The 15236-nt window shown below is 37.1% G+C and overlaps 1 protein-coding gene across 1 annotated transcript in view; it reads right to left on the bottom strand.

Moving 5' to 3' along the window:
• jph2 (junctophilin 2) overlaps positions 1–15236 on the bottom strand; it is a 25867-nt gene extending 10631 nt beyond the window's left edge. The window contains exons 1-2 of the mRNA XM_079802467.1: positions 14423–15236; positions 7252–8071 (exon numbers count right to left, since the gene is read on the bottom strand). Of these exons, the coding sequence (XP_079658593.1) occupies positions 7252–8071; positions 14423–14801 (1199 nt within the window). The 5' untranslated portion in view covers positions 14802–15236. The remainder of the gene's footprint in view (positions 1–7251; positions 8072–14422) is intronic.

Here is a 15236-nt window from a genome sequence, read left to right as displayed (position 1 = left end):
GAAGGAGTGTGCTGGGGGGTCGTATGACAGGGGGGTTATTTATAGCAGAGGAGGGTGTCCTCTTCACCCATTGGGCTGAAACTAAAATAAATCACTCTTTTAACACCCTGCGCCTCACAGTGAGAGATGAGTACTGCTGTGATAGGACATGCTGCTTTAGAGAAGACCACCCTTTATTCTTTACCGCATGCACTGATTTTATTTATGAGATCAATTTTTCATGCATTTTATTGGTGTTGGTCACATTAAGAATTACAGCACTGCAAAATTACAGAGCAGGCCACAAAACATTAATTTCAGCAGCGTGATTTAACAACAAACACCTGTTTTTATTTATTTTCAAATTTTTCGAGACGTTATGCAGGAAATACAAAGTTTTACACTTTTTTTAAAGCCTAAGTTTGCATTTTAAAGTTCTTTTGTAACATGTCTGTCTTTACACATGCAGTACAAATGACAAAACTTCACTCTTAAAGATTTTGGAAGTCACTTTGATTGAAAACAGCGTTGTAGTATTTACTCCGTGATATTTTCCATACTGTAATTTTATCCTGAGTTCAAAATAGCCGGACCACTTAAAGACACTGTACTGAGGGTGGCTGTAAGTGGAACGTTTAGAAAAATTCAGACCCTCCCATTGGTATGTTGTAGATATACATTTACAGTAATGTCTGCATTAAATTCTTGGCAGGTGCTGTTATAAATTCTTGCTGAAATTAATATCCATAAGAGGTCTTTACTGTAACCAACTATTTCCTAATGCTGCCCTGTATGATAAAAAAGCTATAAATATAAAATAACGTCAGCTATTACATATTTACACCTGTTCAGTGTATGAATGTTTTACTAGGTTTGTTGTTTATCGACAGATAGATGCCATTTTCTGCAGAGATAGAACGTGTGATGTTAGTAGAATAATGAAACCCAGTGACCGTAAATTAATTAACGTGCAAATCTAGTCTTTTAGCAATGCTTCTCATGTGGGAATTACTTTATCCATTCTTTGTGTTTCATCATGTGTTCATGGACTTTTTGGTTATTGTCATTGTAGGTTAAAAATCTATCTATCTATCTTTGCATTTTACCATGTCACACCGAATTACAGGTCAGCGTTCCAAATATATGACGTATACCAAACCACCATTTAAATATAATTAAAAATGTTTTTAACCTTTTGTTTTTAGATCTAAAGATTTGTTGATGTTGTTGTTCATATCACATCCTGACCTTTGCATGACTACTGATATCCTTTACCATTAGAGCAGACAGAAAGAATCAGTTCAATGACTGACATTAGAATCACTCTTGCTGATGAATGATAATAAGCTGTATGTAGAATACTCAAAAAGAATTAAAGGCACAATATGTAAGATTTTTGGATTAAAATATCGAAAAACCACTAGAACAATGTTATATATTTTGTTGACATGTGTACTTGTATACCTAGATGTTTCCAAGAATGTTTAAATCCAGAGAAATAAGCAGTTTTACTGTGTCTGTGCGTTGCCTATCAATGACATCATACCACGTTACACCCTCGATTTCCGAAACCATTTTAGAAACCATGGAAACACCAAAGTGTCTCATAGTAGCCTTTCAACACACTCAAATGTATCTAATATGGTAAAACAGCGCTGAATTACCCCACATATTCATGACCGGAAAAAGCGGAAGCGCTCATCTGCGGCATAAAAAATGCGAAATCAAGGCGTCATCAAGCTACGGCGACCTAGAAGCGACCTCTAGTGGCGGAAAAATTACATATTGTGGCTTTAAGCCATTTTTTTCAAGATTTACGCATTTCAATTAATAGTAAAATCCCATCAAATTGAATTGAATAATCCTTAAATATTATGAATTTTAAATAAGTAAAAAAATAGAGCTTAATCATTTTTTTTAATAAATCTTAAACTTAAATTTAAACATATTTTCTTTTCTTTTTTTTAAATAAATTTATGAAATTTACACATAAACTAAATTGTCCATTCCCTTGTTCCATTAAGATTTATATAAAATGTTTTATTAAGCTCTAGTTTTTTTTACTCATTTAAAATTCTAAATTCATAATATGTAAGGATCATTCACTTTTAATTTTACTATTAATTGAAATGCATACATTTTGAAAAAAGGCTCTCTTTTTTTTGAGTAGCATAATCTAACATAAACTCTCTCTAATCTCTGACTTTTTTTTTTTCTTTAGATCCACCTGTATAGTGTTTGCCATTCTTATTTTATTATGATAAACGTACATTCTCTTATATGTAGCATAAATTAGAAAATATTTCCTTAAAAATGCTGAAAAAGCTTAAAAGGCATTATAAAGCATCATAGTCTAATTATGCATCCGGGTGTCATGTACACTGATAACCACCAATAAAATGAGCTGCAGTGCCTGAGTTCAGGAACTGAGCAGGGTGTTGTACATCTATATACCACCAGTCTTCGCACTCATTTGCAGGATGGGCAAAATTTTTATCCCATGAAAGGATCCGACACCATTGCTGACGCATTTCTTTATTTGATACCATCAAGAGCTCCTTTGTACTGGTTTACTGATCAGTTCACAAGAAAACAGTATTTTCAGGGTATATATTGTATATTCAAATATATATTAGATCATTAGATAATATACAATATTTATATCTATATTAGTTAATTATATATATTTTTGGAGGAATGTGAGGGTGGTAGATTACATCAGGTTGGTCTGTGTGAGTGTCTAAGAAGCTGAGGATAGAAGAGGCTATCAGCTGTTGCATTCCCCCATGATTGTGATATAGCAACAGTGCCTGTCCTTTTTTAGGCAGGCCTCCTTTTCTGACACCAGACCCATGTGCGTCATTTACACCCAGTGCCGTGGCCTCCGAGGAGTCTCGTCTTCCCTCTGCTGTTCTAAATACACTATGATTAGAGCAAAGGGGATAACCGGCACTGAACAAACTCTATGGCCAATAGTTTTTATCTCTGATCTCACCACACTGGTGGAGGGCAAGAAAGTCTACAGATAGGACAGGGGGTCGCACAGTGCTGTGTGGTGGTGTTTTGAAATGAGGAGGCAAAGTCCTTGCATTTATCAAATGTAAATTTATGTCACTGTTACACTTTCTTTTAAAAGTTACATTTTCCTGGTTATATAAACATTAGCTACATAAAAAGAGAGACCAAATACATTGTGTTTTGTATTTTAACACTAACTATGTAATGTTCTATTTATTAAAACCAAGTATAAATTTCATCAAATTTATTCCAAAATAATAACTAAAGGCAGTAAAAATGTAAACAATATATTTTATTTGTGAACTAATGTTAAGCTTTTCTTTTAACTCTTTCTCCGCCAGAATTTTTTTTTTTAAAGTTGCCAGTTAGCGCCAGCATTTTTGATCATTTTCACAACATTTATATCTGAAAACCCCATATATATCAAAAGATGATGATGGATTAGATCACATCCATCAACATCAACGTGGGTCGTCATTTCATTCGGTAACATTAGGCAGTTGGTATGCTGCTTAATATTTGATGATCACGTTATTTTACATGTGCATAACAGACATCCCAAGTCTACCGGAAGTTCCGGGAGTCTCCCGCAAATTGATAGCGGCTCCCTGATGCCCGAAAATTAGTTAAAATCTCCCGGAATCTAGAGCGAGCGAGCAAGAGCGCGCATGCGAGACAGAGACTGTACTCCAAACCGGCACGCGCGCACGGCAGAGAGCGAGGAAGTGGGAGAAAGAGACCTTGCATATGTGTGCTAGCGTGCATGTGTGCCTCATGAAGCGCATGTAAGCACCCTGATTGGCCTGTTTCGGTAAGTCAACCAATCAATTGTCAGTGTGGGCGGGCTTTTATGCAATGTCTGGAAATAAGCAATGCTTCTATCGCTTGTTTCTGCTTCTTCTTCATCTGTGTTTTGATCCAGAGATTCTGTACTCTTTCAGAAGATACGTAATAGTGCCCCCTACTGTATAACAGTGAAACATGGAAAGACGGAAATTTCCGTCAATGGCGGCGAAAGAGTTAAAGTCACTTTATTTTCATCAGTCATCAAGCTTGTATACACTGCTCACAGACACGAAGATGTACCTTTAATTTCCCCAAGCTGATTGCTCGCTAAAAAAAAACCCCACAGCCATCATGTTTTCAGGCCATTTCATGTTTGATTTTGATGTGACATAAAGCAGTGATATCTCAGTGGCTGAGTTGTTTGCTTACTTTAGAATTAGTCTTCCCATTAATGCCATCCTTTTCTTAATTTAGGCTGGTGAGAACGCGCACAAATATGAAATCAAGAGGCGGGATTTATTGCATAAACCAATCATATCCAATCATGCCTCCTCACATGGGACCCATTAATTTTCAATTACCCCCCCATCAAACTCACTGCATGCTTTGGGAGTCTGTTAAAAGTCAATGGGCCCAGAGGAGGCAATGTAACCATACCTGCGGTTGTTGCTGTTGGACACTGTTAATTTATAAAAACTAGGGACTTTTAAATTTTTTTAAAGTCATATTTTGTAATATTTGCGTTGTTTTATTGCGTTGTGGATTATTTTCTTAGTTTAAATTATTTATAGACTATTTATAGTTTAAATGACTCTGCACGCAATCAACCAATCAGACCACAAGAGGCGTGATCAACGGGCATAGTTCAAATGACTCTGTACGCAATTGGATAGTCCTTCAACCAATCAGACCAACAATCCATCGCTTCTCTATCCGTCATTGTGTTAAACCCGCCAATAGCGCACCAGGTGGATAAAGCCGGCTTGCGCAAAATTGTAACAGAAGCAGGATAGAAATATGTACAGGTTTCCAGCCTGAGCTGCAGGGCGAAATCAAATCGCCGGCAGATCGGGCTGGGTTTACCCAGTCTAGTAAACCAGTGGATCACAACCTTTTTGATTTCAAGCCAACACACTCACAATTTCTACCCAATAATATGTATATGTAATATGTATATTTGTTATAAAAAACAAAAACAAATAATAGGAAATATCTTGATTTTTAATAGTTTTAAAAGTCCCCACTGAAAGTTTGTTGAGGGCCCCTAAAAAGAGTCCCGCCCCCCTGGCTGAGAATCACTGTAACTGATAAGGTATAGGGTATTGACATTTTTTTTTATGCCGTACACCATTCAGAAGCAGACTAAAAAAAAATTCTGTTTCTGTGCTTATCCACTTTGACCTATTTACCATTGAATGACAACAGAAAAGTTACAGCCAAGTTCACTGTAGACAGTTGTGTGTTGGTTTTGATTTCCGGTTGTTGTTTCAGATTTGTCTGGGTTGGTGTAAGGAGTCTGTTTGTCTCTTGCCAATAATGATAAGATCAGATATCTCCCCAACAAACAATGATCTGGCTTTGTATAACACATTTGAAAAGTAACATGGAGGTGTTTATTAACAATAGGCTCCTTATTTGAACAGTCTTTACTTAAACATACTCGAATGTTATTCTGGCAGGTATGAATGTTTTGCTTATGTATAAGGAATGAGAACAATGAAGTCCTGTTTTTTGATCCTAAAACGTGGGCTTTGATTGACTGGTTTTCTTGTTATTGTGTGCAATCTGGTTTAAGTCTGCTGTCAGGTTGTCATCTTTAATAATGCATGAATTCATTTTTATGGGATGAGCATCAACAGCAGCGTGCATTTGATGACTGAGAACCGATGGCTGTTTGTCTTTGGTTTGTGCATCTCCTTACAAGGAGGGAAGATTTTATCAAAGCCGCTGCACCTGAATTTGGCCCGCTGTTTATAACCGTAAGCATCGCAATGATAAACTGCAGATGCTGTCAGGAGTGTATGGAAATCTAAATATTTTATCCTGGAGGGAAGCTGTATTATTAGTGTCAGTACGTTAGACTCCTCTTTATCATGTCTGGAGCTAGGCCTAGCCACCAAGACGCCATGAATAGAAAAGAAGCTTGGACCATGTGCCCTGCTCTGAGACTGTTTCTGCATTTGGACAGACTGTCTGGAAACCAACACCAAGGTGGTATCAGGATGTTTTTGTTCTTGCACATGTTATGTAAAACCCACAAAGCACATCCTCTGGCTGGCATTTTTAAATAAATATATTATTAGAATAAACATTTTAACAGACAAAGAATGTATTTAAGTGTTAATAAATTACATTGTGGCATCTTGGAATATTGCGATGCCTTTAAAAAGGGTTAACGGTCATGTTTAGCCATTACTAGTCTCAAGGTCATGACACTACAAGGTTTTTACTAGAAAGACAGTATATGTATATATATTTTTATATAAGTTATTAATGCCCACTAAAGCATAATTTATTTGATCATAAATACAGTAAAACAGTAATATTGTTTTATAGTGCTTTTTCCATTTTAATATATTAAAATATACTTTTATTCCTGAATTTTCAGCATTATTACTCTAGTAGATTACCATTAGCATTATTTACTGGAGTAGATACCATTTGTACAAATAGGCCGCATTGTTTACTAAACATCTGGTTGGTCCAGACAAATTTATGGAAGACCCTGACTTTATTACAGTGCAATAGTGTAGGGGTAAAGCACAAGGCACAATGTTTTGACACAAATCGACCCGAGGTTCGAATTCGCTTTTTGCCGAACACGCTCTACTCCCTTTTCCCGTCTCATTTCAGATCGGAAAGGCATTTATTTTCAATAAAAATGAAGAACATTTTTGAAATGTGGAAATAAAGCGTCTAACCTGTTTACTAATACAGTGGTTTGGGGTAGGTAAACAGACATGTGCTGAATTATAGACCTTAAAAGTGAGTGGGTCCAATATCATTGGTTTTAAAAAGTTGGTGGGTCCCCCCCCCCCCCCCCACACACACACACACACACACACATACAATGGTTCCGACGCCCGTGATTACATAATATTATTATTGTTTTTACTGTATTTTTGATAACATAATGGCAGCCTTGGTGAGCTTTAGATACTTAAAACATAAAAACAAAATTATTCCATTTTATAATTATATAAATTATTATATAGTTTTTTCAGTCATGGCATTGATAAAATCATTTTGTGTAATGTTAATTTGAGTTAAATTTGACAAAAGTATTTGTTCAAATGTTATTGCCATGTAGGTGGGATAATCTACAATCACTTTACAGTAGCAAAATAAACCCCCTCCTTCAGGATGATACAATAAAAGTCCTGATCATTATCCCCCATTATCCCTATATAAATAATTAATTCACTCACCCAAACAAAAACTGCAGTTGTGGCCAGTTAAATGATTTACCTTGAGTTGGCGATTTCGGCCTTCTGTTTCGCTATGGCAGCTGCCCTCTGGGCTCCCTCCACACTCCGCTCCACTTTCTGCTTAATCTTAGCGCCCTTCAGCTGAATCACCTTCTTCTTAACAGACTTCACCAGCAGGTTGTTAACATACTTGCCTTCTTCTTTTCCGCCCTCTGCGAAAGTGGTGCACCCATAACCGTGACGTTGGTTGTTCAGCCATTCGCCCTCGTATTTAAGCCCACTAGAACGTTCACTGATCCCATAACCTGACCGCTTGTCATTTTTCCACTCTCCTATGTAGACTTCAGTGGTGGTGGCGTCAATGTCCGACTCCACGGGGGGGAACTCTTGACCTTCACCTTCACCTTCGCTCTCACCCAGGCTGATGGTGGAGTTGGCATCGCTGGCGGCGGAGCTAAGAGCTGACTCACTCCGCAAAAAGCTGATCTTGCTCTTCTGGCTGGAGAGGGAGGTGCGGGAATCAGACTTCTTTAGCTTGCCAAGAAGTGAGCCACGGCGGAAGAGGCCTTTCTTCTTGGGCTTGACCGCGTCGGGGTCCACTTGCAGGGTGAGGGCGAAGCCGCCACGAGATGGGCCCAGAGGCACAGGCGTGTTGACCATGGTCTCCTGGCCGGATGCATTGGTGGCGGTGATGACCGGGATGTCCTGCTGCAGGAGCGTCCCATTGCTGTGTTCGCTGCGCAGGGAGCTCAGAGAGTTCCGCAGAGGAGAGCGCACCACAGCTGCCATGCCATAGGGAACGCTCTGACGCACCCCATAGCCGTGCCGCATGCCACCAGTGAACTGGCCCTGGAAGGTACCTGTATTGCCAAAGACATTAATCAGGCAATGTTAAAACGATAGTTCAGCCAAAAGTGAAAATTCCGTCATTCCAAACCCGCATGACTTGCTTTCTTCAGTGGAGCACGAAAGAAGATATTTTGAAAAATGTCTCAGTGTTTCTCTCCATATAAAAATAATATTTCGAAGTTGTAAATGCAAAGATTATAGGAGTACGTTCTATAAGCAATTATTATTTCGGGTTCACACCTATAGCCAGTGTTGTAACTAAGTAATTACTGTAATTTAATTACTTTTCCCTTGAAAAAGTAAAGTATATTTTACTTCTCATGTAATTGCATTAAATACTAGAACAAATCTATGTAAAACAATAGTGGATTTAACGTCAAAATTTTATATCAAATCTGTTTTTAATGTAACCTTCTCCCATTACACACTTTGGTCAGTTCGAGAATAATTTATGCAATTGTATATTGTTTATTTGAAATAGGGCTGCACAATTATGACAAAAATCATAATTGCCGATTATTCCCTTGAAATTGTTATTGCGAATATTAATTACGTATATATTTTGTATTAAGCCTCAAAAGTCAAATATACATTGGTTTGGTTTCTTTAGATAAAAAAAGGTAAAAAATATGCATGGTATTATAATGTTATACTCAAACTAAAAATAAAAACAATGGGGAAAAAACTTAAGATAACCTGTAGAAAGAAAGAAAAAACACATTTAGTTCACCCAAAAATGAAAATTAGCCCATGATTTTCTCACCCTCAAGTCATCCTAGGTGTATATGACATTGTTCTTTCAGACGAATAAAATCTTACAGAGTTATATTACAAAAGTCCAGGCTAATCCAAGCATTAGAATAGCAGTAATAGTTGCTCTGTTTTTGAAGTCAGTAAAAAATGCATCTGTTCGTCAAATAACTGCTCCGCGCGGCTCTGGGGTGTTAATAAAGGCCTTATGAAGCGAATCTATGCGTTCGTGTAAGAAAAATATCCATATTTAAAACTTTATAAAGTAAAGTTTCGGCCAACCACCTTCCGTGTTCAGTTTCAATGCATCATGACGTCACGTACGCATCTTGAGTTTCATTTTCAACTTTCAACACTTTTCCACGGAAGGTGATCGGCTGGAACTTTATAACTATATATTCATCTGAAAGAAGAATGTCATGTACGCCTAGGATGACTTGATGGTGAGTAAATCATGGGCTAATTTTAATTTTTGGGTGAACTATCCCTTTAAGTACACAGAATAATATAAGTGGACTTTTTTTTGTAATTGCGATTGCATTTTATTGAACGATTACAGAATTGTGGCATCCATAAATGTAATCACGATTACAACTTTGATTAATTGTGCAGCCCTAATTTGAGTTAAAAGTGCAGTTTCGTGTCTGCTATGGGATTTATTAGTAATTGTAATCCAATACTTTTCAGAGAGTAATTAATACAGTAATATGTGTTGCACTGTTGAAGATGAAATTAGTTGCTAATAATGAATTACTTAGTAGTAACTTACCCAACACTGCCTATTTATATTAGCATCCACAATTAAAGAGTGCACTGCATTTATTCTTTCTGCTGCTTTTAAATGCTTGCATTTTTTCAAGTCAGGTGGATTCTGATTGGCTGTCGATGTTTTTATCGTTCATCAGCTGGGAGGAAAAAAACATTGTGAAAGTGATTCAAATGATAGTTCTTTTTTGCTGTTATAGTTATAGTGTGGACTCTATTCTCATGGAATTAGAAAGATCATTAAAACTTTACAGTTATCGTTTTTGATGTGAACGAGCCTTTACCATTTCTTTGTAATTATCTGTGAACTTTACTTTAAATAGTAAATCCTACACTAATGTACACTTCAAGTCAGTGGTCTCCAATGTTGTTTTGGACCCCACTGACATTCTTCAATATTCTTTTGTGTTCCACAGAAGTAAGAAAGCCATAAAGAGCATAAGTGAGTTAATGATGACAGAATTATCATCCCTTTAACTAAACTCCAGATTGTGTTACACCACTGCATTGTATTCAAATTCAGGCTACCCGTAAGCTCATTGTCACTTCAGGCATGTGAGACAATGGTATTTACAGCGGTACAACTGCTAGCGAGCCATCTCTTTCATATCTACCTCTTGGGTAATAAACCACGTGTGGTTATTTATGTCATGGGGGCTTCTGGGTCTAGTCCTGTCATGCAACACATGTCTGAGATCCATCAGTCCACAGGGATGGGTAGAGCTATTTATCGTGCCTTTATTCACACAGCACTGCACTAGTGCTTAACATTACTAATAGTGATGACTCAGGTCAATAGATACAGTATACAGGAAGACGCATGCACACTCTAAACATGATGTAATTGCATCCACTAAACAGTGTATTTTTGGACACTTAGCCGTACTTTGAAATCTATTAATTTTATTTCAATAAATGACAAAAAAATTTACCATATTTGGATATACTGATCTGATGGGGGATGTGATTTTTAAGTGGATAAAGTATTTTTCATCACAGTAACTATAAACATATTTCACTAATGTTTGATAACCACAAAGTGTTCGAGTACTTGTATTGTTGAACAGTGTATTTTTGTGTTGTATTGTAAAACATATTATGTTCTAAATATTGTATAATCTTATATTATGTATACTAATGTATAATCTTATATTATGTATACTAATTAGAGGTGTAACAATATATCAAGTCACAATATATTGCAAACAAAAGTGCAACAATATATATCGTGGATAGTAACAATATTTATACCTTGGTCTGTTTAAATACTCGATTCTGATTGGTTGGAAGGTGTGCAGTAAAACCGTTTAATGCACAGGTATTTCCAGTCAGTTTGATTACAGTGTGAAATTAATCCGCCACTATAAACATTGGTAACCATAGTAACAGTTACGCTTGCAAACAGCGTGACAGACATATATTAAAACGTTTATTTAGGTAGGCTTTCAGTGACTTTTTGCGCCAAAGACAATTGTGATGTCGAGACCTACTCTGCTTCTCTTTTAAATGAGACATCATAAGTGATAACGACTTCAAGTCAAGCAATGCCTTCTTTAAATCAGACTTTAAATCTCCGCTTCGCGTCGGGTGGTTATTCGCCTCTGTCGTGCATTAAAATCCTTTAATGCATGGCTAGCCGTGGATTATCCCTTACGTATTGTGAATAGTGAACCCAAAATGAAAATAACTATGTGCGGAAAAAAATCTAGTTTACAGAGTTTAGTGTCAGTACTACATTGAACTACTATATATAATGATGAATATGTATATTGTGTAATAATGTAATGGGGGAATATTTGTAGGTCCTGGTGCCAATGCCTTATGCTATATTTGTATTTTCAGCTTCAGAATCATGAACAATTTTATTCTGGTGTCACCATTGTCCTGTGCATTGGCAGCACCAAGTCCAAGCCTATTATTTCCACACCCAATGTAATACCAAATTTAGCATTGGAATTAAACCGTACATTTTGACCATATGTCTAGGTGTATCACAATAATATCGTATCGTGAGTTCAGTATTGTGACATGAGAGTATTGTTACACCCCTACTACTAATGTTATTTTGCTTAATGTTTTGTTTGAAAAATGTCCATGTGCTGCTTGGTTTGATATTTTCAATTTAATGCAGTGACATACGAATGTCATTATTTGCACATGCAAAAGCTAAATCAATAAAGTCAAAATGGCTGATTAGCCCCAAAAAATAACACTGTGGTCTTGTTGAAATTGACACTTAATTTAAGACTGAAAATTGAAAGGATTTAAAAGAAGGGAAAGTCAGTTGGCATAACAGCCTAATGTGGCTCAACAAAAGACAAACAACTTGGCCACTAGTGAATGAGCCTTTTTATTTGTACTCGCACCACACGTCCAGAAAGAACAGGATTTGTGACACTAATTTGTAACCACCCTCCATTCTGCACTGGCAAATGTTTCTTAGCAATAGGCATTTACCCAAAAGGCCATCTGTGGCAACACCAGGGTTCCATCATTGTAAACCTCAAGTTTATACTACTAACATGTACTCAGTGAATGACTGATTTTTTTAGAGATATATTCTTAAAGCTGGGTGCACACAATGCGATTTATAATAGTCCTTTACGACTGTTGCTGGACTGTACGAACATGATCCCAGCTGTAAGCTATGCTCATTTTGATCATGGCTTTTCTTGTTTTCGTGTTTTGTTGTTGTCTCACTAATTGCGTCATCAGGTTCTGCTCTCCTGTTGGTTTTTGATTTGACGGTTGTCGTAGGAGAAGTCGCACCGCAGGACTGCACCTCATAACTTCTACGACTGCCAGAATTTCATCGAAGGTCAAATTTGATTCCAATGGTCATTATTCGGCTGTTGGCGAACATGTCAAGCTTAGCGATCAAAGACTTCAGATTTTGGCCTAGGATCAAAAGAATCTTTTAGGATTCGCAAATTTAGTCTCAGATGGCCAAATTGTGGCCAAAATCGTACTGGGTGAACTCGGTTTAAAAATCTTAGCCATGTAAAAGGATCAGTGTTGAGGAAAGTTACTTTAAAAAGTAACGTGTTACTCGCAATGAAGTAACTAATTGTGTTACTTAGTTACTTATTACATTACTTTTGCCCAGTGTTGGGACGGTTACTTTGGAAATGTAATAGGTTACAGATTACAAGTTACCCTATTTAAAATGTAGCAAGTAGTGTAACTGTTTCAATTAATTTATTAAAGTAATGTAACTGATTACATTTGATTACTTTTTCCAGCACTGGAACCCATTTTTTATCACTCGCCCATGGTGGCAACTCTCAGACAGGTTGTAGCCTAAAGCTTTCAGCGGCAATGTGGATTGATGTACTTGGCAGACGTGGTGCGCTTCAAATTGAAACAAGAGACCCAATCAAAAGCATCAGAATAGCATCGCTTTACTTAACGGCCTTTAAATGGCATGATTTGTACATCAAAAGTGGACAAAGCAACACATTAGTATAATACAACATATCCTAGCTTTTTACAGAAAATATTTAGATGTAACCCCCTTTGTAATCATTAACATTTTTATAAATAACTAATTTAATTACATATTTTTTCTCAGTAACTGATTACAGTTACATTTATTTTGTAATTAAATGATGTAACTAGTTACTCCCCAACACTGCTTTTGCGTTACTTTTTCTCACCTGGGCTGGGCTTGCTTGCTTGTTTGTTTTTAATAATAATAAGCAAAAGTTCTATTTTTGGCAAATGAAAAGGCCCTTTCACACCAAAGATGAAATGATTAAGCCTCAGGCTGAAGGAAATGCAAATTCATGGCAGTAGAGTAGAGGGTTGTGCTGCCATTCTGGATTGCAGAAGAATAGGCTACAACAAGGAAGTTTGACATTTTTACTTCAGCAAAAAAAAAAAAAAAAAACATTTATTTGTTTGTTAGTATGGTTGAATGAGATCATCGAAGGTCAGCAGAAAAACATGCATGGTTAATAAAGTGATATTAAATACATAAAGCTTATATGTGTGGTTTTTTAACATATTTAATTATTCCAGGTTTGTGTGTAAAATTCTGTGCATTTCCTGGTTTTATTAAGTTTAAGGAAGACTGAATCTGTTTTTGTGCAAGTGAGATGAGTAAATGCATTCTCACATTTAGTCTAGAACTATGATAACAGCGCACACAACGCCTCTCCCGAAATCTCTCAAGTTGGGGACAGAAGAGGTGTCAGTCAATAAATGGGAAAACAAAGTAACTTGTTACCTATTTAAAAAAGCAACTCAGATATTTTGTTGTAAATTTGAAAGTAATGCATTACTTTACTAGTTACTTGAAAAAAGTAATCTGATTACATTATTGTAGCCTATACTATGTACAGGATGTGAATTTTCCGCCCACAGTGATATGATCTTTTTAAAATCTCATTTTATTCATTATAATGACATAAAGTTCAGACATTTTATACAAAATTGGAATACACTGCAAAATAACCATCTCCAAGGTGACGTCTATGTCTCTTGCTGAATTAAACAAGTAGCCTACAATGGAACACCATGAAGTCGTGTTGTGTATAACAGGCTACTGTGAAATGCTTATTATGGTATAATGCAGTTTAATTTAGCTATTAATTAAAATTATTTTGTGTTTTTTTTTTTATTTTATTTTTTTTATTTAATTTAGCAATAACAGACTGAAGACAGTAAATACAAATAAGAATAGGATCTCTCCCCTCTTTGAGGATTTTGAGGGCAGGTTTTAAGGACTCAATTCCAACTCGGTGAACTCCTAACCCCAGGTATTGCGTTACATACTAACCCCGGTCTTAAAATGTCAGCGCACAGTGTGCAGTTTGCACTCACAAAAGCACATTCTCCGAGCTTACCGCCATCCGCATAGGTCTCCGTGCCATAACCATCCTGAAGTCCGTTATTCCAAGTGCCCTCGTACTTGGCACCGCTGCCCTGACTGATGCGCGTCCCGTATCTGCCTTTGAATCCGTGTGTCCACTCTCCCTTGTAGATCCAGTGTCCCTTGGTCTCCAAACCTAGACCATGACGCTTCCCTTGAGACCAATAACCCTCGTATGTGTTTCCACTCGGCCAGGTGTAGACTCCCACCACCTCGAACCCGTAATTCCAGGAACCGGAGAACTCTCCCTGTCCTTTGGGTCCGGTACAGATCCCGTGCCCGTGCGCTTTACCTCCCTCCCAGCCTCCACAATAAGCTCCGCCATCATCGAACTCAAAGCGACCTCCGCTCATCACTCCTAATGCAATTAGCTACTAACTTTTGAAACTTTCAGATTCAAATACAAAAACAACGAACGACTTAATCGTTACCAGGCGCTGTTAAATCCATCTGTCGAATTCCGTAGATGCGTAAAATGGAGAGAGAAGACCTTTTCCTTTTGCTGAACTTGTAGAATCGTCGTATACGCTCATCATTTGTTGATTAGTATATCCTTGAATACGTTATACGTCCTAAATCTTGAAGTTCAAATGACTTGGGAGAGGGAGGATTGTTCTTTGTTTGTTTGTTTGTTTGTCAATTTTTTGTTACATTATATTGTTTGAGTTTACAATCATCTATTTAATCGAATTGTCGAGCCAGTGGTCTTTCATGGCTTTCAACCCCTCTCCCCTCTCCCTGCCTCCCCTCTTTGCACTTGGTGCTGCTGGAAATGTGTTTGCAGTCCC

This window comes from Gobio gobio (genome assembly GCF_949357685.1).
Source record: "Gobio gobio genome assembly, chromosome: 21".
Classification (NCBI taxonomy): domain Eukaryota; kingdom Metazoa; phylum Chordata; class Actinopteri; order Cypriniformes; family Gobionidae; genus Gobio; species Gobio gobio.
Note: the sequence above shows the minus strand (reverse complement) of the source record. Positions and strands in the feature narration are given on the sequence as shown.